Source organism: Hyposmocoma kahamanoa, unplaced genomic scaffold, assembly GCF_003589595.1.
Source record: "Hyposmocoma kahamanoa isolate Upper Pololo Valley unplaced genomic scaffold, ASM358959v1 232, whole genome shotgun sequence".
Taxonomy (NCBI): domain Eukaryota; kingdom Metazoa; phylum Arthropoda; class Insecta; order Lepidoptera; family Cosmopterigidae; genus Hyposmocoma; species Hyposmocoma kahamanoa.
This window is the reverse complement of record NW_020653750.1, coordinates 4,677,917-4,701,970: the sequence shown is the minus strand read 5'-3', so window position 1 is coordinate 4,701,970 and position 24,054 is coordinate 4,677,917. Positions and strand designations below refer to the sequence as shown.

At 35.8% G+C, this 24,054-nt stretch overlaps 1 protein-coding gene across 2 annotated transcripts in view; it reads left to right on the top strand.

The window, feature by feature from the left end:
- Positions 1-24,054, top strand: part of LOC113228413 — a 56,466-nt gene that overhangs the window by 9,406 nt on the left and 23,006 nt on the right. For both annotated transcript variants that reach the window (XM_026461705.1, XM_026461704.1), the window contains exon 2: positions 9,715-9,841. In XM_026461705.1, the coding sequence (XP_026317490.1) occupies positions 9,715-9,841 (127 nt within the window). The remainder of the gene's footprint in view (positions 1-9,714; positions 9,842-24,054) is intronic.

Below are 24,054 nucleotides of genomic sequence, written 5' to 3'. Positions count from 1 at the left end.
GTTGAAACTTGTGTTGCCTTGTTGAACCGGTACAGAAATGAAGGAATATTGGATCGAATTGTAACATGTGATGAAAAGTGGATTCTTTATGATAACCGGAAAAGAAAAATGCAATGGCTGACCCCAAGTCAAATGCCACAACAGTGTCCTAAAGCAAAACTTACCAATAAAAAGGTAATGGTAACTGTTTTGTGGTCTCAGCATGGTGTTATTCACTATAGTTTTCTCCGATCTGGTCAATCAATAACGGCAGATGTCTATTGTGCCGAACTCCGAACCATGTTGACAAAATTAGCAGTAAAACAGCCCCGACTCATGAATCGATCTTCATCATTATTGCTCCACGACAACGCGAGACCTCACACAGCACGAGAAACCATTTTGACCCTTCAGGAACTGCAGTTAGAAACCATTCGTCATCCTCCGTATTCACCAGACCTTGCTCCAACGGACTACCATTTTTTTCGTGATTTGGACAATTATCTACGTGACAAGAAGTTTTCTTCCCAGGAGGCAGTACAAAATGCTTTCACACAGTTTGTGCAGTCTAGATCGTCGGAGTTCTATCGCAAAGGCATTAATAACCTTCCCATTAGATGGCAGCAATGTATAGATAATAATGGCAACTATTTTGATTAAATAAATTTGTTAAAAATTTAAAAAATAAACAATTTAGATTTTCAGTACAAATTGACAATTTCATACTTTAACCCCTATTATATTGTAGGAGCGGTGCTTAATGTAGGTATTTCACCTGAACTTATAAGATACAAGTCATATTAATGATGTTATTACAAGTTACCATGCCCCTTGTTTAATGAGATTTAACATTACCATGTAAGATCTTTCTTATTTATGTATAATTCAGACAACTTAATGATAGACCCAGAATTCTGTTAGTATCTCTTAGGCTACGTGAATACTTAATAATTAACAATGATTTCGTCTTTTGAGTGAGTTTCCATATCAAAAACAACCAAATTTCTTAGATATCATCTTCAAAATGCTGTCAAGACCATTGAAAGAAATTTATAAATTATAAATAATTGTAAAATATTAAATAAATTATATATTCGAGACGCCAAATCGATAAATGAATTCTGTATTTATGTAGACACAATTATATTTTGGTGGCAAAAATTCACACAGTAACACAGTTTAAAGGAACATAATATTGTATCATTACCCATAGAACCGTATTGCTTCAGTCTTTTGTCCTAAATGCCTTTTTATATTTGAAGGCTAGCAGTCCCGTTCTTTTGCTAACTTCACCTTTGTAACACATTAAGTGAATATCAAAGGTGTGGATACAATGGCACGTGAGATGCAACATGTGGCTATTAAATTGCTATGAGACAGGCCAACTGATGTGCCTTTGTGTCGATTGGAGGCTACGTCGCAGGTGCCGGGTTATTTTTATACTTGACGTGAGGCCTGCGCGTTATAGCGTCTTTAAAAAATAAGTTAGCTTTACTTATTTAGTAAGCTTGCCACATTGAAGAATAGACAGCTGATTAGTAATAAATGGTCATAATAATCATATCCATAGGTGAAATGTGAACGCTTTGTATCAATTCTACTTTAGTTTAGTCCAGAACATAGTTTCCCGAAGTGGTCCCTACCGCCTGGTGTAGAGTCCTAGGGCGGTTGCGGCCTCGGAAGCAATTGAGGGCGTTGATGCTGTCCAGGGAGTGCTACCGCATTTTTTGTGATGATGGGCGTTGAAATTTTTTTATCTTGCCTTTTTATCGTGAGCCAAAAAGTTTGGGAACCTATGGTCCAGAATATATATTAATCATTGAAACAAGGATCATGCTTATGCAAAGTCCATAAATAAACCTCAAACCATTGGCTTTGGATCGTTCTTACCGGAAACGACATAGAGTTGAATTTAAATCTTATATTTTATATATTTTTTCGACTGATTGACCATCCTGATGGATGGTGGTAGGTTCCATAACCTGGAAAGGGTCCAAAACGTTGGTTTGTTTGAAAAACAAATACTCGCGATTTAGATCTGAAAAAATAGTTTCATTTCCTATATGTAATAATCACGTTCGAAAACTTTTAAATTTTGAGCGACAAGATTGGCGTGTTGTTGACACTGTACCTTACATATTTCCCATCAAATAGCACTGCTATGTTCTAGATTGAAAGATTGAAGTTCAGTGCAATCACAGGTACATAAGATTTAAGATCTTAGGCTCCACGCCTGACAATGCATTTGAGAAAATAATACAATAATGTTTCCATCAAGTGGATCATCGCGTCTTTAAATGGTTTTTAAACATTTAACAAAGCCTTCCTTAGATTTTCTAAAACATTAATACGAAATGTAATTCTTTAGGTTCAGTATGTCACAAACATTATGTTCAATGTATCAACATTAAAAATTTACAAGTGTCTTAACATGAAGTTGTATTCAAGGTCTACAGGTTCCAACAGATGTACGGAGTTACATCTGCCATTATAAATAGATTCTAATTATTGTAACCATGGTAAGGTACGGATGTTTACTAAGTATTGTGTATAAAAAAACTTTGTCTTGGTGTGCATGGGATCAAGCTATAAAATTTTTATTATTGATCTATGTTTTTTTTTTACCAATTATTGCTTTTTATTACCTATGGCATTTTGTACAATAAACATTAACATATCTAGCTAGAATACGATACCGAATCAGCACGGATAGGGATGTAAGTATTTACTTATGTACATTGTTGCTGCATTAACAAGTCTTGTTATTACGAATACGAAGTGCAAAAAAATGTTGTATTTATTGCAAAATAGAGTTGTTTGTAAGGTAGTTAAGCTTAACTAGCTAGTTGATTATTAAAGCGGTCTAATTGATAATTCCTTTTGATTTTGATGAGTTAATATATGGTTTTATTAAATTTTAAAATTAAATGGTTATATTTTAATTGAATTGAAAGTTATCTATTTGATGTTTTCGTCATTGAAGAGGATAGGAAAAGTCAACGCAATCACACATTTAATAAAAGTATACTTCTGTATGTACGAGTAACTGTACTTAGTTAGGCGGAATTGGCACGAACTGATTAGAAAATGCTCTATATCTATGCAATAAGAGCGAAAAAGGTCCAAAAAACGTCCGTTCGAACCTTGTCGACGCTAAATGCATAACGTGTTTTTCCGTTCTTATTTCATGGACATAAAGATTTTTTAACCGACTTATTGCGATTATGTGTCGATAAGAGCGGTAACTCCCTTTAGGAGAAATATTGCCAGCCTTCTCCGCCAGCGCACTTAGCAATGACTTTTTATTTTCACTTTGTATGTACATAAGCAAAGATTGAAGTCGGTTCCTATTTTTATTAAAATATTGTACTTATAGGCTCTTAGGCTTAGTACCTTACTTCCTTTATTAAATGCCATGTATTACTTGTTATTTACCAAAATGGTAATAATAATAATGTGCCAGACGCCTGGCCTGGTCTCGAACTAGAGAAGTCCCTGTTGTAAATAACAGAACATCGGAAGTCACCCTGGAGCACGTCCCAGTACGCCCAGCACACTACCAATGCAGTAAAGTTCATTTCCCAAATTGGTACAACTGGGAAACGAACCCGAGATTTTCTCATCCAACGCCCACAGTATAAACCGTTTGGGCGACAGACGTCGCCATGATAACATTAAATTGTAATGTGAATCTATAAAACAATTAAGAATAGCAGAAATAAGCTCATATGATATGTGAGTATCAATTCCTATAATACACCACAAATATCTATACGAGTACATAAAGAATACATGAATCTTCACTATGCTATGCGATCAAACCATCGCATCCTGACTAGCCCGACAATAGCCTGTGGTCATGTACGCAGGCGCGCCTTTGCCTGGGCACTCGTCTCGCTCACCTTGCAATGCCGTGCCGAGCTATTCACCCCACATAATACCTACAACTATAATACATCTATAGCATTGTGTTACATATTTACTTGCTCGCTACAATGCGTAGTTTGGTACTTTACCTAGGTGGACACTTTTACCAAAGTGCGTATATTATTATAAATAACAATGCATGGATAATTGTTATTCAATCCGAAACCTTTTAAAAACACAATATTCTTATATTATTGTATATTATTCAAATAAATTACTTTTCTTCCATGACTTTAAAAAAAGCTGCAATTTTTTAATCTTATACAAACCTGTATGAGTTGTAGTTAGTAGTTTTACGCTTCTTACGTATAAGAATAACCAGTAGATTTTGTACACTAAGGTTGGAATACTTATTAGGTATACTTACATTGATTTTTTTTGGACACATTCAACCACAGACATGTGCTTTCAACGCTTTTGTTTATAAAATATATACATTATACAGAGCGTGTAGGACAACAGTAACAGCTTCTTGAAGATGATATCTAAGAAATTTAATTGTCCTTTTATGTGGATGTTGTTTATTTTTGTCTTATTTCGTTTTGTACACAGTATTATAATTAGTTATTAATCAATATAGGAAACAAAAACAAAAAAATATTTTAATGGACGAGTGTCAACTTGCCTTGACTGGCACCGACTCCAAAAATGACTGATTAGATATTGGAAATATTTAAATATCAATATTTTTTTTAGTGGTAAAGTAAAACTTCAAACCGATCAGTATAGCTAGGACATACCAATAATAGTATTTTATTAAAATTATAGGTAATAGGTTTGGACAAGAATTGTCACGTTGTAATTGTATAAATAAACCGTAAATGTAGACGATTGCTTAATAAGTAATTATAATACTATGTACAAAACGAAATAAGACAGAAATAAAAAAAAGTATTACGTGCTTTGTTGTCATTTGGATTAAATCTGTATTTTGTTATTTTTCGCTTTTTAGTGTAGTGACTTTTTGTGGTTTTTGAAGTTAGTTGAACTTTTTAAAAGTATGTTTTTCCTTTATAAATACCATAATCCTATGTACTGCTAACAACGAGTATATAATATACATAGCATGAAAGAAGACTACAATATTTCCGTATCTACTAGTTTACCTATAGAGATAGGATATAAGCAACATTCCTTTACGACTCTACGTGCCTAATCATAATGTCGTGAGCCGTCCACGCACTGAATGCATTTACATGTCAGGTAAAAACGCCTACAATAGTACATTTTATAGCTTCACAGTATAAATATTAATACTCTATTACTTAAGTCGTTATGGTTTGAGTAATTTAATTTTACTTCATGTTTTTATTATTTAATAATATATTACAAAGTATAGTATAATGTGTTACTCTTATTTAGTAATCATTTTTGGGTAATTGACAAGTTAGTTTGCTTTACCTAATTTACTTAATTTAGACAGCTAACCTGAAAATCACCCTTTTATTTGTAGTCAACATTGTATGAGATTGTATTTTCTGCCGCATGAAAGACATCAACGGAATCATTGGCTTATTTTTTTTTTTTAATGAAATATATGTCTTTCGTTATTTCCTAAGTCTACTCACGTTTAGTACATTCTAAGTCTATGGTTTCACTATTATCAGAAGTAGCTATTTTTTTAAATTTGTTTAATACATTTTACAATGGTTTATTACATACATGCAGCTGTAGCTCAAAAAACCTATAATAAAGTTATCATTTAATTATTACTTTGTAGCACATTTACTTTAAAAAGGAAGTGAAGATTAGCTTATGCTTGGCTTGACAGTGGGTGAGGTACTAATTCAAAACATAGGGTAGACCGTATTTCCACATGTCTTAGGTAAAAGGTGGGTTGAATTTCCGTGTGTACTTGTATGTATGTATTATATTACAGAACTGCAATCCTGTAAATTTCACCAAAAGACAATATTTAGCTAATAGTATGTTTACACCGACGCGCCACTTGCAAGCGAAAGTCGTCAGACAATGACATACCTGTAATTAGCTAGTCGTGTGATTTGTGGCGAAAGTGGCCAAATTTGACAAGTGTCACCACTGTTTCTTGCCAATTTTGGACGGCCGGACTGTGAAGGAATCCGTCGTCTACTAAATTAGGGTGATGCCTCGTTTTCATTATGACAACTATGTTCATAGTACATTAAATAGAAAACAAAAAACATTAATAGTAATTGAAAGTTGTTTCTTCAGTTGCGTTCCACATTTTATGTTTGTAGGCAGTATTTTATTGCGTCGTAAAGAAAGTTACTTGCTTGAAATGATTTCAGCTCACTAAAACACAGATGTGCAATTGCTGTGTTTAATTAACTGTACAGTGAATAATCTACAAATTATCGTTCTGTGAAGAGCTCTAATTGATATATATATCCATCAAAATTCGTTTATAGTGTGTGGATAACTTTTCCGAACGTTATTAGTAAATAAATATTTTGAATATCAACAGATGACAAACCACTGTAGTAGCGTTAGCTGTGTCGCATTAATTACCTCAAACATTGACTAGATTAGATTTCGTCGACCTTTTCTACTAGTGGCTATCCTACTATTGGAGTCGGTAAAAACGACGTGCGATGAACTCGAGTTGAAGGAACGTCGCGCTTCGATGGACGGTTCGCTCCGACTTCCATCTATCGATCAACCACTTTATACCTCGTCCACCAACCTTATCACTTTATGTATTAAGTCTCGTTTAGTCTGTGTCAGTTAGTGACTCGCAGGTGTATGTTTGCGTAAATCGTCCGTGGGAATGCGATTGGTTTCTAGTTGCGTTTAAAGAAAAAGTCTGAGTGTGTCGAAATTGCTATCACCGCGTAACACTATGGTTTTACATGGACGTATTGTAACATAATAACATACATACGTTCATTTCCATTCATTGTAGATATTTAAATGACATGTATAGGTTTATGTGTGAAGGTACATACATACTTTCTTGCGCTGAGAAATAGAATGGTTACAACTTAAAATATTTTCTTAATTAGCCAGACGACGTTGGCATCTGCTAAAATTCAATAAAAACAAAGAATGAGATATATTTTCGTGGAGTGCCTTGACTCTATTATGTTTATAACATAGACGCCACAAGATCGCTAGAGCCTTTCCCTCACTGGGAAGTTATAACCGGTCTTAGCGACCGCGCTCTAAACATGCCATTCCGCCGCTCTTACAACCTTAAGATAATCTGTGAGAGGCAAAGGTAGAAGTATTACACTCACATGTCTAGTAAGCAAAACAAAGAGGTGCAATGTTACAAAATCTTGATAATAATGTTCCTACATGTCAAATAAATATTTGAATAAAGAAATAAAGAAGGACAAATTAAAAAGTGGTTCTGTCCAAAACAATACAGCTTCATTGAAAAAAAAATATGTTAGAAGTACTTATAACTTTTTAGAATAGGTATGCATGCTTATTGAGAAGAGAAGAGAAGAGAAGGAGTAATCATGTAACAAACATAAAAAATACAGTCGAATTGGAAACCTCGTCTTTATTAAAGTCGTTTAAAAAAGGATAAATTTATTACACGATGAATGGGCGCTTCCATTTCAAGACATTTTTGATGATACAGCAAAATGAATTTGATGTTTTGTTGCGCTGTAACAATATGTAGAGGTAGATGGATATGGAGTGAAATGCTTTCTATTGTCTGCTGAGCGCATAAGCCAACAAAAGCGATTGAAATATACAAATACACAGTTGATACAACTCATTGTGTATCGGTACAAGGTAGCAAGGGAAGAAATATATTTTACGTGATTTCTCGAAGCCTTTGTTGTGAGATTTTCTGTATTCTTTCGATCCTGTGCTGCTAGCACTTTCGAAACTACCGTTTTTTTATATATTAAGAAACGGGGCAAATAAGTCGTGCGCCTGATGGTAAGCGACACGCTTGTACATAACAGTTGCAGTGCGACTCAGAGTTTTAAATCGCAAAGATCCGAGAGGCAGCGCCACTGCACCCGTCACCCTGAGACATAAGTTAACAAGTCCCATGTGCCTGTAATTTCGCCAGCACGCTTACCCTTCAAAACCGGAACGAAGTAATGCTCACATTACTGTTGGACGGCAGAAATAGATAACGTGGCAGTACTTCCCTAAAACGAACGTTTTCACAAGGACCTCTACTGCTACTATTTGGTAGTTATGTTGACAGTTTATAATATATTGAGAAGTGTACTATTTCGACCTTGCAATAAAAAAGACCTTAGGTAATGCCGCGATTGGATGACATAGATCTTCCACAAGAGACGGTCTTAGACCTATTTCTTAAGTCATTGCATAAAATGGTGCAAACATGAGCACATTCTTCGTTATGTACCGTCAGATACTAGAATAAATCGCAGCAATTAGTGCACAATTGCCAATAAGCCTATTTGCAGGTATGTTGAAATAGTTAATACAGCCAATAGATGTTAGTAAGCGCATTAAAGCGACGTCTAATGTGCTTGTTGGTTTAATGATTGTAACAAAACCGGTCCATACTCGAAACTCGTCTAATTTTGTAATCGTATTTCGTACTGATACATGTTGTTCCATATTGTTTACTGCCAAAAATAACTGAAAATATTTTTAATTATTATTTTTTAAACGACATGGAGGAGGAGGTTCTCAATTCGATTGCATATTTTCCTTGTCTGATTCCTTTTTGTTGGAAAAGGGAGTACCTCAGTACTGCCCCATTCCAATTGAAGAAAGTAATCCACCTCTAAGAGAGGCAAATTAGGAGACGAATCGGGTATATTAGATTTCACTCGCTTTCTGCTAATCGATTTCAATAAAACTTGGCAAATACATGTAATTACACAAACCGAAGTCTGTTCTAATTATAAAAAAAGTTATAATTATTAATAATGAAAGACAAATCAAAATCCGTCGGAGTATTTTATTTTTTAATATTCTTTATCTGAAAATACCTAATTCATTTTTTAGCTTCATATTATTATGCTGTACAATCCAGGACGTTCAAGGTAATCAAATTGTCGCGTTTCTGAGAACCGCGTCTGGAATGTCGAAGGGTCCGGTCCTGTAATTACGTGGCTACCTACCGACCATTGTGAATAGCTACAACACTCTATTACTATGTAATGATTTATCTACTATCTTCGAACTAATGATATGGAGTCATTAGAATTCTTTGTAGTTGCCGAACTTGCCCAAGTAGAAGTTCTTTCGAATTTTGTTATGTAGAGAACAATAATTTAAATGACGCATTGACATAAGCGCAGAACTCGATATTGTTGCTGCAATACTTTGCATAAATTCTGAAGGTTAACCAACGAATATTTTAAATATATATTGTGTAATCGATCAATTGATGATGACGCTGATAACTTAATGTGTATTATTATATCTCAGTGTTAGAAGTCACGTTTCTGGTCTCCTTGCTCGTGTATTCATTGATTTGAGTTTTTTTATGATACCAAGTATCGGAACGAACAAGTCGATGGTAAGCAATATGCCTGTCCATAACAGTAGCAGTGCCTCTCAGAGGTTCAAATCGCAAAGATCTTAGGGACACTGCCATAGCGCCCGTATCCTAATACATAATCCTAAGACAAGTCATGTGCCTGTAATTTCAACAGCACCTTTACCTTTCAAATCCGACGCGCAGTGATGCTCACATTACCGCTTGACAGTAGAAATAGGTAAAGTAGCAATATACTTCCCTGGATGAACTCTTTCACAGGGAGCCCTCCTGCTACAAAATATAAAATATATTTAAAGCATACCTATTCTAATTTTAGTTTTCAAAACCTACAAACTAACATTATAAAGATATAAAGAGTAAATTTTGTATTGTTGCAGACAGATGCAAAAACGAACTCAGTTGGCAGCCAACAAATTTTGGAAAGCCTCAACAACAAGTACTATTTCTACTCCAGGACGCGGGGACTTTTCCGCATTTGCTACCCTAAGGAACGGCCACCATCAGGTTAGTTACATAAAGTTTTTTTTTAAAAAAGCAAGCTAGATTTCAATAATGTATGTCTTCAAAAATTTGAGACATGTGAGTGATCCTAATGTTGTCAAGACTCAATATTGACATATTGTCAGGGCTGGGCAGTATTTGAATTACTTGTATTTGAAATACGTATTTAAAATACAAATACGTATTTTGTATTTGTATTTCAATTACTCCCTAAAAATGTATTTTGTAATTGGTATTTCAAATACCTGACCGTAATGTATTTTGTAATTTGTATTTCAAATACTTTCGTTGCAAAATACATTTCAACAAAATACTTTTTTCTTTTCAATGTACAGCCTATTTTGTGACGTGCATAGATTTATATCAGTGTTGGGCATTGATAATGATAATATATTTATTGCAGTTTACATAATATAAATAATACAAATTTTACACTATATTACGTATACATGTAATATACTGTAAGGGCATAGCAATATAAAAACTTATAATATGGTTTAATTACATTTCAAGCCTTAGCAATAATTATTATTACAAAATTTCTTATTATATTTCTTATCATATATATAAACATATTATTAATTGTACAATTATGTGTTATACTAGTTTTAATTCGACCATAATAACATTGCATTTACTCCATTATATAACATGTTATCTACTTCATTTTATTTATTTATTCACATTAACTGCCTCCGTGGCCGAACGGTTACCATGCCGGACTGCCACGCAGAAGTCCCAGGTTCGATTCCTGAGCCGGGAGAAATATTTGTATGGCCTGTAATTATTTCTCTCGTGAGTTTGGGTGTAATTTGTGGTTGTCTATGTGTGTGTCCATGGCACCCGCGACACAGGGTTTCCCTAGTGCGGGGCTATGTTGAGTGTGTGCGTTATATTATTATTACATAGGTACAATGAAAGACATATGAATCCTGTAATATGGATATGATAATAATGGACAGCAAAACAGGAATGAGGCAGATCAACGCTATAGCAATTTATCATCAAGATATTGTTGCACTGTATAGTAAGTTTTATTAGAAAGAATGTTTTTTAAGTTATTTATGAAAATACTTGTTTTATTTTCTTGCTTTATATGCTCCGGTAGTTTGTTGTATATTTTTATCGACATTGAATATGGGCTCGATCTATGCATTTCCAATTTTGAGAACGGTGTTACAAGATTATTTCCGTATCTTGTGGGATGGTGTCTTGGTTCGTCTCGCAGTTTAGTGTAAAATTGTGGGTACTTTTTTATAAATTTGCAAACTTCCAAAATGTAAATTGATGTTAGGGTTAAGATTTTGTATTTTCTAAAGAATGGTTCACAGCTCTCTGTTCTTGATATATTTGCTAGTATTCTTACGCAGTTTTTTTGTTTAATAAAGAGGTCATTTACAGTTGTACTATTGCCCCACAATATGATGCCGTATGATAGCCATGCATAAGCGTACGCATAGTAAGCACTTAGGGCAGTTTGTAAATTTGTTGACTTCTTTATTTCTTTTAAGGCGTAAGTAAAACTAGATAGCTTTTTTGTGATTTTTTGTACATGCTGCTTCCAATTTATATTTGTATCGATATCTATTCCGAGTAAATTAAATGTATTGACGGTTTCTATTTGTATTTGGTTATACGAAGAATTAATATTTAGTGATGGTTTTTGATAGGGTCTAAATTCTATAATTTTGGTTTTTGTGAAGTTAATTTCTAAATTGTGATCATTCATCCATGTTACAATTGTAGTTAGTGTATTATGAAGGGTTTGATTTAAGTGGTCACTATTTTTACAAGAGGTTAATATTGAGATGTCGTCAGCGAAAAGAACACATGAATCGTTTATTACTTTTGGGAGGTCATTTATATAAGCCAGGAATAGTATGCACCCAATGACGCTTCCTTGTGGTATCGAATTGTTCATGTTTTGGGGCTCAGATCTGACTTGAGTTATTTCCCCTGTCTCATAGTTATAATACTCGATTTCTACATACTGGATTCTGTTTTCTAAATAGGATGCGAACCATTTATGAATGTCACCTCGTATACCCATTCCGTAAAGTTTATCCAGTAAGATATCATACCGAACTTTATCGTATGCCTTTGACATGTCCAATAGGATACCGATACCATACTTTTTTCATTTAGTGTATCCAGAATCTTTTGCATAAATTTGTAAGTCGCAAGTGTAGTTGAACGATTTTTCCGAAAACCATTCTGCGACTCATCAAATATATTGTACTTTTCACAGAAAGAGTATAGGCGGCTACACATTGCCTTCTCAAATACTTTCGAAGCCGCGGGCAATAATGCAATCGGTCTGTAATTACTCAGATCATACTTACTTCCTTTTTTGAGGATCGGTTTTATCAGGGATTGTTTAAGAAGATCCGGGAACACACCCTCGGCAAAAGACTGATTGACAAGCGTATAAAACGGAAACGTCAATTCGTCTGCACATACCCTTATAAGCGCGGATGGTATCTCGTCTATTCCATAGCTGTATTCATTTTTTAGATTACGTATAATTCTGTATCGTTCCAATTTTAGTATATGTACTGCCGAAACAAGTACGTTAATCAATTAAATTTCAATCAGATTAAAAAATCTATTCAATTGCAACTGATTTCGATTGAATTGATTTTAATTGCAATTAGATTAATTTTATTAGTTGTTCTAAGAAACAATTGAAACTAACAATTAAAACCGAAACTATCAAGTAAAAGTGTCATCACGAATATGGGTTAGGGGATGGGTTTGGGGTGTGTTAGGGGGTCGGTTAGGGGGCCGGTTGAGGGTCGGTTAGGGGTCAGTTGGGGGTCGGTTAGGAGGTTAGTTAAGGGGTCGGTTAGGGAGTCGGTTAGGGGTCGGCTGGGGGTGGTTCGGGGGTCGTTTAGGGGGTAGGCTAGGGGGCCGGTTGGGGGATCGTTTAGGGTGTCGGTTGGGAGGTCAGATGGGGGGTAGGTTAGGGTGCGGTTAGGGGGTCGGTTAGGGGTTGGTTAGCGGGCCGTTTAGGATGCCGGTTGGGGTCAGTTAGTGGGCTGGTCAGGGGATCGGTTAGTGGGTCGGTTAAGGGTTTGGTTGGGAGTGGGTCAGGTGCGGGTTAGGGGCCCTTTAGGGGTGGACCCCCTAACTGACCCCTTAACCGACCCCCTACCTATCCCCAACCGACCACTTAACCGGTCCCCAACCGACCCCCCAACCGGACCCTAACAGACCACCTACCGACACCTAACCGACCCCCAAACCGACACCTTAACCGACCCCCTACCGACACCTAACCGACCTCCAACCGGACCCCCTAATCGAGCCCCTATCTGAGCCCCCAACCTTCGTGGTGGTATTATATGTGAAGAACTACATACAAAAAATATATGTAATTAGATTGAAGTCGTTGTAAATGACGAAGTAAATGCAAGTGATCAATCACTTTTTTGCAAAGAGCATCTATTATATGTATGTATGTGTATATGTGTGTGTGTGAGTGCATGTGTGTGCGTGCGTGCGTGCGTGCGTGCTTGCCTGCGTGCGTGCGTGCCTGCGTGCGTGCGTGCGTGCGTCCGTTTGTGTAAAGCGGAACGTTCAAAAAATGAAGTATGAAATTATTTGATTTTTAATTCGGGACTTATTCACGTATAAACATATTTTATTTACCTCGACTTTTCGGACATATTGCAACGTCCATGGTCTCGCAAGGACTGAAGAGGCGGGTGTCAGCATCTTCTAGTTGTGCGAGTTTTTCTAACTACCCGCACTTTATCTTCATTACTTATTTGTGCACTAGGGTTCTCACTACACCGACACACAACACTCACGACATCTTAAATACTCGTATTCAATGCAGTACAAGCACATTTGCAGGTGGCAACAGTGCTGGTATTGTCAAAGACGTCAAAGTCATCTTTTCGCGGTTATAACTTAGAGTAGCAGGGTTCTAGGGTTATAGCCGCCATTTTGCGGTTGGTTTAAATTGCACATTTGCATCCTTTATATGCCGAGTAGATAGGGATAACGTATCGCGTGAGCGACTAATTTGTGTTGTGAACATGTTATGAATGGCATTTACACGTATATACAGTATTCGACATGTATAGGAATATTAATAATAATTATACGTACTTCGTGCTCTGAATGAAGTATGGTTGTATTGGTTTAACAGTTTTTTTCTGGTAAAACTGAATATTTAAAACTTCTTTTTCAAGATATATATTGTGGAAGGAAATCCTTTGAAGGAAATTGTTGGTTTCCACATGTCGCGATAAGTATACTAATAAAGTATTTTGTAATTTGTATTTGTATTTTGTATTTTAAATACACCCCATGAAAGTATTTTGTATTTTGTATTTCAAATACACCTCAAGAAAGTATTTGGTATTTTGTATTTTAAATACATTTAAGGAAGTATTTTGTAATTTGTATTTCAATTAAGATGTAGCATGTATTTTGCCCAGCCCTGCATATTGTGTTGAAATATGGGGTGGAGCGCCGACATCAACTTTACTGCCTCTTGAAAGAGCTCAAAGGTTGATACTGAAAGTTAGTCACTTTCTCCCACGCTTGTATCCAACAATTACGCTTTACAAGGACTGTAAAGTTTTAACAGTCCGGCAATTATTTATATTGTATGTCATTTTATTTAAGCATTCTGAACTATTTTTTGATCCTCCTTTTAATAACAAAAGAAGAAAACATACCGTCTGTCCAGCAGTGACCTTTCGAACAAAATTCGCTGGGAATTTTTTTGCTTTCTGGGAAGCTACTTATATAATAAACTAAATAATGTACTGCCCTTTTACCCTCTGACTGGACACACACACACACACACACACACACACACACACACACACAGACACAGACGCAGACGCACACGCACACGCACACGCACACGCAAACGCACACGCGCGCGCACACACACACACACACACACACACACACACACACACACACACAAACACAGGTTATCGTTCATAAATCTCCATCCGACCTTTAATTCAATGCTAATTGGAAACGCCACATTGACCGAGTATCTTACAAAGCGGGTAGATAAAAGTAAAAAAAAAAATAATAGAAAACTTTCAGACTGGAAACCGCTAGATTGGTTTACTTCAGCTACTTTCATTGTTTTATGATATACGGAATTTTGCTTTGGGCTGATGCCGCCGATATTAATAGAATCTTTATTCTACAAAATCATGGACAGGTTACAATCTGGGCCCCAGAGTATCTTAGGGAGAGAAGTTTATAGCAATTAACATTCCCACACGAATGTCCGAGTACATTTGCGAAAATGTAATTTATGTTAAAATGAATAGTATTTTTTTTTTAATTAAAACATAGCATTAGTACGAGAAATAAAAATAAAGTGGTTGTTCTTAACAGCCGTCTTCACATGTTGGAAGTCCCGAATTCATTCAAGGAGCAATGTTTGCGCTTTTATTCAGGATTAGTAATTTACGAGGTTTAAAAGGTTTAAAACCTCATAAATTACTAATCCTGAATATATATATAGAGTAAAAAAACTTTAAAGTAAACTTGATGACAAAAATCCATGGTGACCCGTTTAGATCTTGCAGGTAGTCGTGGTCTATGATACGTGGGGCGCACTATAAGTTTCCGGAACGAATAAGAAATAAATACTATAAATGGTCAGAAATGAATTTACTGTTTCTCAAAATATTCTCCGTTAGCGTTAATGCACTTTTTCATACGAATGGACCAATTTTGAAAACATTTATGCCACTCCTCAGTGACAATCTCTGAAACATATTTTTCATACTCTTCTACAGCCTCTTTAGGTGATGAAAATCATTGACCGCGTAACTGGTTCTTAACTTTTGGAAATAAATAAAAGTCACAAAGTGCCAGGTCGGGACTGTACGCGAGATGGCTCATAAGGTCAACGTTGTTCACCTTCAAAAATTTATTTGTCTCGGTCCGGCCGTGTGAGAACTGGCATTATCCTGGTGCAAGATGATACGGCGTTTACGGTTATTTTTACGGAGTTTGTCAATAACTTCCGGCATACAAATGGTCGTGTACCAATTACTATTCACGGTACCACGATTCTCCAAAGCAACAGTAGCCACGTGTCCAGTTTTATTAAAGAAAGAAGCAATCTTCCGCTTAGAGGCAATTTGCACGCGCGCCACTTTGGCTGGTTTCGGCTCACCTCGAAAGACGTAACTATAATTCCATGTTTCTACACTTGTTACTATGTCCCACACCAAATTTAACGCCCCTTCGTTGAATCTGGTAAGCATGGCATTGCACCAAGTGACGCGATCCGTTATTTGAGCCTCAGTCAAATTTTGTGGGATCCACCGAGAGCACAGCTTTTTCACACCGAAATGTTTGTGTAGTATTCATTGTATTTGACTCATGCCTATGCCTAAAGATGCCCGAATCTCAAGGTATGTCACATGCCTGTATGTTTTGATCATACGGCGCACAACATCGATGTTTTTGTTGTTCACAGCAGTGGACGGGCGACCGTCACGAAATTCGTCACTGAGATTCACACGACCGCGTTAGAATTCTGCAAATCAGCTATAAATAGTCGTCTTGCAAGGTGCTTCATTGCCAAAAGCAGTTTGGAGCCGAGCGAAGCTCAGTTGTTAAGTTACACTAAGTCGTAGAAAATTATAGTACGAAAATTTTCACGAGTTAAATCCATGGTGATGTAGACAAGAAATTTCTAAAATGACGCCATAATGTAAAAACAAGCGACAGTCCGATGAAACAAACTATATTCTACAGCCAAAGAGTTCCATTTTCAAATGTTGTAATTACTTTTTAAATATTGTTTATGTAAGTGGTCAGTTCCGGAAACTTATAGTGCGCCCTATGTATTTGAAAATATTGTAAATAATAAATGTATACAAATGTTTGTTTATGAGTTTCTTACTCATTCTCCTTAGGGAAATCTGACTTAGGAAAGTGGTAGAGTTTAATCAATGTAATGATTTCAAGTGTAATTTGCTTACCTATGAAATAAAGGTGTATTTGGGTTTGACATTTTTAAGTGAGATACCTATCAGAACGTCGGTCATAAGTAAACCAAAGGAGATCTCTTACAATCGTACAAAAGTCAAGAGTAATTTACCAGCAGAATGTATTGCCAAATAAGCTGTTGTTAACATAATGATGCTTCATTTTTAACAAATGGTATAAACGGTTTAATCTCCTACAAGAGTGATACAAAATTATAGATTTTATATAGGATTCGATAAAAAATTGGATTAACATCTGCTTGGCATGTAGATATGTCGATTTGTGGTTAAACATCGTTTAAAGCTTAAAAAGGCATAGCATGGTCATTATCGCAGATGATGGCACATCAATTCGTGCAAGCTAAGAGGCAAAGAACATGGAATCGTAATGCAAAGTAAACGGTATCATCTTCGACCATAAGCAGGGAGATTTGCGGAAAAATGTTGACATCACGACAGCATTCCATCAAAACTAGCCATAGAAAGGCCCAGTTAACGGTATGCAGAATCACTTGTGCTCAAATTGCGCTAAATACCGACCGCGTACATCAAAACGCGTTTAATTATACGTTCTAGAGCATCTAAGAAACCGCACAAAACAACAATCACTGTGCTTACTTTAATTGGTTATACATACATGGTAATTATTACTACGAAACCTATTGGAGCGTAAAGTTTTAGTTACCAACTTTGTTATAGGATTATCAATCTAATTAGCTAGCTACAAGACATACAGTTGTCTGGAGGAAACGTTGTGGTCAGTAGAACAGGTGGTACCGTAAGCCGTTTGGATACATACTGCTAACTGTTGCTAAAGAAAACAACGAACGTAGGGGCTAGCTCATGACATTTACGCCCGTGAGTGTGATTATACTGCTAAAGTAGGGCGAGAACCAAATAATGATTTCGTCTAAATAGTGAATGGTAGCAAAACTAATTATAATTTGGCAGAAAATTTAAAGTTACCACATCTAATAGCAGAACAAAACCACACGACGTTGACGGAACAATTAGAAAGTTTGATTTAAGGAAACAACACCTTTATAACTTGTGTAATGCATATATTAAATCACGCATGAAATAAGTCGAGCTGTGACCATTCACTTTATATTTAAAAGGAATAAAATGTTTATTATGCTAATTTGACGGCGACATGACATCAACTTGAAATAAGGGAACCGGGTGTCTGTATAATTCAATGAAATTTAAAGGCAATAAGAATTTCACTTCACAAACCGGTTGGAAAGGAAGCCACAGACATTGAGTCCACAAAACATCACCTCAAAGTAGTCTGTAAGCTTTCAGAATTTATTTATTTCACCCTAAGGCATAGTGAGATTCATGTTAGATGGAGATGAATTTGATCTACATAAATCCAGTAGCAGCCAGTTTCAGTGCTAGAGAAATTGCTACTAATTACAAAAGCTAAACCAAACAGTTCTTTATACAAGAGTGTTCCGTAAAAATTTTGATCAGCTCACAGCTCAGTTGCAAGTGTTCTAGTTTAATTGCCTACCAATGAGTAAGTCGAGTAACAAGGCTTAGAGTCGTATTCCAGAACTCTTATACTCAATACTCAAGTCAGGACTTGAGTATTGCAGTGAGCACTGAAAATCATACTCAAGTCGTATTTACATTAGGGTCGTATTTCCAGTGCTTGAAATCATACTCAATTCTGCTCAAATCCTGACTTGAGCATTGAGTAGAGTTCTGGAATACGAAACTGAGTATTACTTTTGTCCTTGTTGATTTTATCTATAATTTTAATCTGAAGTTTAGATCATGCGATCTTATGAATAGTTCCTTGAACTTTTCTGTCGATTGTTTTACAAATTCTATTGGGTCGTACAGGTTTCATTCGAAAGTCCGATAATTAAGCGTCATTTATTCAGCACGAGTCGCACGCCTTAGCAATCTGCCTCAAAGGTTGTGGTATTCGGGACGGTCTGATTTTGTACAATCGTTTTCTCGAAGGTCTAGGTTTGTACGTGAGGTTTATTAATTGATTTGAACGCGTAATTATTTTAATACTTTGTTTCATGGTCAGCATTATTCAATGGTTATTTAAGGACTGTTTAATGTTTCACATATTTGGGTAACGTGTTTTCGCGGTGAGGGTTGTCATTTGCTTCCGTATTCCTTGAATATTTTATTTGATCCTGACCTTTCATCCCACTATCCTATTAATGCACTGATTATACCGACATAAGGTCGTAAGCACCATTGTCTTCACAAATCAATATTCATATTCAAAGATTCATTCGACATTATTTTAATTATCTACTTATCTTCCATAACTTGATTGTTTAAATACCATGGAATTCTTCCGTGTGATGGGTACGTGCTCGGCGTGGTAGTGACAAATATAATGTACAAGGTTCATCGATGCTTTGCAGATAAATCACGTCTTGGAACTAGGTGCCCATTTCAGATGTCAACTTGACCTTAAACATCGATAAAACGAACCTTAAGTCAACAACTTAAGGACTGAAGACAAGTCTCGCGAAGTATTTATGAATCTTACTACCTTGCGACCATTTAGCGAGTACTAAGTGACAGGAATAAAGTTTTGATAGTGGTGACAAGGCTGTCCTAGCAACTTTGTTTTCAATCTGCGACTTTGCAACTGTAAAATGCAAATCATCGTTAGGTTTTATTTATAAATATATAAATAATATCAGTACCATTTTAAAATTAATTTTAACTTTAATACTTCGATTACCTTGTATATAGGGCCATCATTAATGATATCATGGAAGAACATTACATCATTGTAAACTAACAACAAAATCCCTAAACACCTACCGCACCTACAATTACGTAGGTACTATCAGAAGCTTTTTATAACTGGGCAGATCAAATATTAGCCAATGTCGAATAGACTGTGTCCAATGGACAATGCTGGAAATCGTCGGTCTGGACGCCGAGGTTACAGCCTTGACCCTCCATGCTCGTTTCTATATAAACCCTTTGGAATTCTTTAAATAACTTTAGATGTTTCTCAAACCAGTTTTGGATATAGTACATATTTTTTCTTTTGAGTTGCGTCGCTATGGAGCTGCGTGGTCATTGAAACAGAATTCAATGTTTTAATTTACCGGAAAATACGTAAACATTAAAACAAAGTCATCAGTTCAAAAAGATGCACAAAGCTGTCAGTTTTTGCTAAACAATAAACGGCTCTAATACGTTTTATAAGCAAATGAATGAGAATCACTGACGAAGTGATTAGTGTTTACATCTTTGTACGAAAAAATATAAAGCAAAACATAAGATGACTAGGCAATCGAGTGACACAGACCGTCATGCAACTAGTCTACAACGGAAATGTTAACAATCGTGGTCGCCACTGTTCAACGCGTGCCAGGAAGTACAAACTAATACTAACTATTTCCTCACATTATCAAAACAGCAAACACGCGGCGTTAGCGAAAATATTTACATAAATTAAAAAGTAAAAGTGCGACGAATTGCAATTGTTCTAATATTCCGATATCATTTGTTCCGTGACAGTGCGCTTGTGCAAGTTTAGAACTCAATGGTCAATCGGTGTACAACATGCGATCGCAAGATTTGTAAATCGGTAGGTTAGTTTTAGACCTTTTCGCAAATTCAAATAAAATTGTTCTATGTGTATATACCATTGACCTATGCTGTGTATGTAATAATTTGTTGTTATTATTGAATAGTGTAATCAACACTTGTACGCTGGAAATAGAACATATTTTTATCCGTTATAATATTTATCTAACCATTACGTCTCAGGTTAACGGGTGCAGTGGCAGTGTCCCTCTGATCGTCACGATTTGAAGCTCTGAGTGGTATTGTTTTGAGTAGACATGTCGCTTACCACCAGGCGCATGACGTCACTTGAAATCATAAAAAATGCTTTGAACTGAAGCTTTCCTAGGGTGAAAGAAAAATAACTGTATTCGCCAAGAAAGAAACTTTATATACGTTTTACAGTTTACCTTATTTTAAAGTAATCTTTTACTCGTACGTGGGTTTCAAAATGTCACTTTTCTTTGTCACGTTGACGGAAACATCGTCATTTTCTAATTAGAGGAATGACATCTTATAAAGCACCAACAATGCAACCTGAATGATAGGTACATTCAAAGTATGGGACAAAAAGCATCCATGGATGACCAGCAACCTGACTGGCCACAAAGGCAGACTGACTCGGCTGACATCACCAACCCATTTATATGTGCCACTGCTGGACACGGGTTTACTCCCAGATGAGGGTTTTAGGCCATAGTCCGCCACCCTGGCCCAATGCGTGTTGGGGACTTCACACGTTTTCCGAGGGTTATGAACTTTTTTCGCCTTGCAGGTTTCATCACGATGTTTCCCTTCACCGAAAAGCTCATGATAAATTTCAAATTAAATTTTGCATATAAATTCCCAGAAACTCACAGGTACGTCAAACCATTAGGCTACCACGGTTCTGACTAGACTAGATTGAAAGGAATTGAAAATTAGACCGACATTCTCTTGAACAAAATAGACTTTATTCAGAAGCTCTGACCAAACTGCTGACTCGAGAAGACGACTTCACCTGGATGTATTGTACAAAAGACTGTACAGAAATGCCCCTTTGTACAGTCTAAATCTGTTGTGACTAATTATGATTGATCGACTTGCGAAGTTTCCAACAAGTATTTTGTCACTATACTTGATTGACCAACTCGGATTTCTTGGTGTCTTGTATCTTAAAGAATGTCGAGTCATGTTACTTTCTTACTATCTCTTGCAAAACGGGGATTATTCTGATGTCATTCGAGTCACACTATCATGAAATGTATCTTTGGCATCCTTGCAAATAGTGCGAAACTGTGAATCACGTATAGCTTAGTAACTACATTTGACATGTTATGTATTTACATTTAAGTCAGAAAAGGTGAAAAGGTCCGCTTTATAAGTATTTATAAAGCGTTCGTTTTTGCCAAACAAGTTTTAAAGAAATAAGAAAAACTAGTACCTATTCATTGAGACCCATTCCAAAATCAGAATAAAGCAATTATAAACCTTCAAAATATTTTTATAACCGTGATTACTCAGTGACTTTCTCGATGTGGAATTCACACCTGACACCGACTGGCAAGTATCGGTGAAATCTCACAACCGGTCTTTATTTGCATCTCGCTCAGAATATGCGTTTGTTCGTGGAACTTGTTCTTTTAGATTTTTTTTCAAAGTTTCGCTATAGGAGTGTGGCATGAACTATGCCCGCCTAAATAAGAAATATAGCATGTACGACTAAGCAAATACATGTAAATTATTATACTTCATGAAAAGAGATAAAAGATATAAAGGTTATAATGATATACTCGTGTATATGAATCAGGTAAGCGTCACTATGTCACGAAACAATATCGAATATGTTACACTAATTACCACAGGTCATAGTTTGACGTTCATTGAAAATATTAAGTTGATGTGTAGATAATTGGCTCTCAGTTTTTCCAAATCTATAGAATGTGTTTTATGAAAAAAATGCGTGAAATTGCGTCCTTTGGTATCACAATTTAATAGTTATTGGGCTAGCATAATTTTGAAATTATACATTTAAACGTTTCAATGTAAGTTTATAGACCACGACACTCGACTTTAATATCTAAATCGTGTCTAACAAAATGTTATTGACTTTTATTAGTATCTAAAATAGAATCAAACTTCATTTGCGAGAAGCGCGCGAGGAACTGTCCTCTTAATAATACAAACTGTTGCCTCATGAGCATTTATAACCGTAGAAATGTGTTTTGATTGATGGTTGCTCATCGTTTATAATCAAATCTAAAGTCTTATTCCACAGCTTGCGTTTTCTGTTGTTACCAACAAATATTGTCAATGAATTTGCATGACACTGTGATAATATGATACTAGATCTGGTTGCGTAAAGTTATGCAACCAACAACTATTGATTATAACTAACACATTGCAGTAAAGGAGCTAATAACTTTGTAGGTAACTACGCAAAACAAGGGAAAACAATAGCTTCGCAAAATAAGGGAAATTATTTGAGAGATATTGAATAGTGTACTTATTTGGCTTTGTTAAGGATTTTTCTTGTGAGCAATTTTGAACAATATGTTTAAGTTTTTTTCACTTCACGTATTCTTCACTCTATATACATATATTTACCACACGTAGGAATGAAAATTAGGACTATCATGGGAGTATCTCAGCCTTGCACACTACTGTAGGGCTACCACGACGGGACGCTACTTGCGCGAGAGCGACATAAAGCACGTGATCTCTATGCAATAATGGCGGTATCTCGCGCAAGTCGTGCCCTGTCATGCTAGCCCTACAGACAACCCTTTAAGAATGTTAAAAAATAATTCATTGGCGTTTTAGATAAATGGTACAAGGTACACTTTAAAAAATATTTATTTCTACAATTAGGTACTTCGACATTTTGTTTACCTTCCTTCCTCCCATAAAGCTTTTTTATTAGCTTAAATCTGTGATTGTCATGACAGTTTCAATTATATCATAAATGACACATTGTAAGCACTGCAACAATGAACAAGCATGAAATATTAAACAAAATTACAAATTTGCGACATTCAAAAAATATTGCTATATTCCAGAATGGAGGGATAGAATCTATCATTCTGATTTTTCTTAAGCGTTATTACACTGCCAAACTCATACCTTTATACATTATCTATCATTTGTCTACTCCGTAGTACATGTGTTTCCCGTATCAACGATCTGGGAAGGTCGTATAGAAAGTGGGTTCGAGTAAAAAACGAGAGGATGTTTGCTCTTATCTTTTGTGTTTAAGTCAACTGTGTTGTGGCTTACAGACAGTGTGTTTGAAACAGTTTTTTTTTACTTCAAGTGATATATGCTTTGGGTAAATTTAGATTCTGTCAATGTCGAAGCTTTTCGTCAATGGGTAATTTTCAGGTTAATTTTCTCTACCTAATTTCGGCGGCAATTTTTATTAGCTAAAATTCAGGTGAATTATCGTGAAATATTAAATAATCTTTCAGGTTTCTGCACTCAAAGATAAAATTCATCCTTACAAAAATTTGTATTCAATATCATTTTTAGATTAAAACTTCTCTAGTATTTAATTGAAAATTCCAAAACATGCGTCTTATTTTTTTCCATTTACAAAACGACCTGCCAGTGCCAGTTTCTGTAGAACGTCAATTAGCGATCGACTGACAAAAGGTCGTCTCTCTACGCAAATGTCTTACATGTGAATGTTTT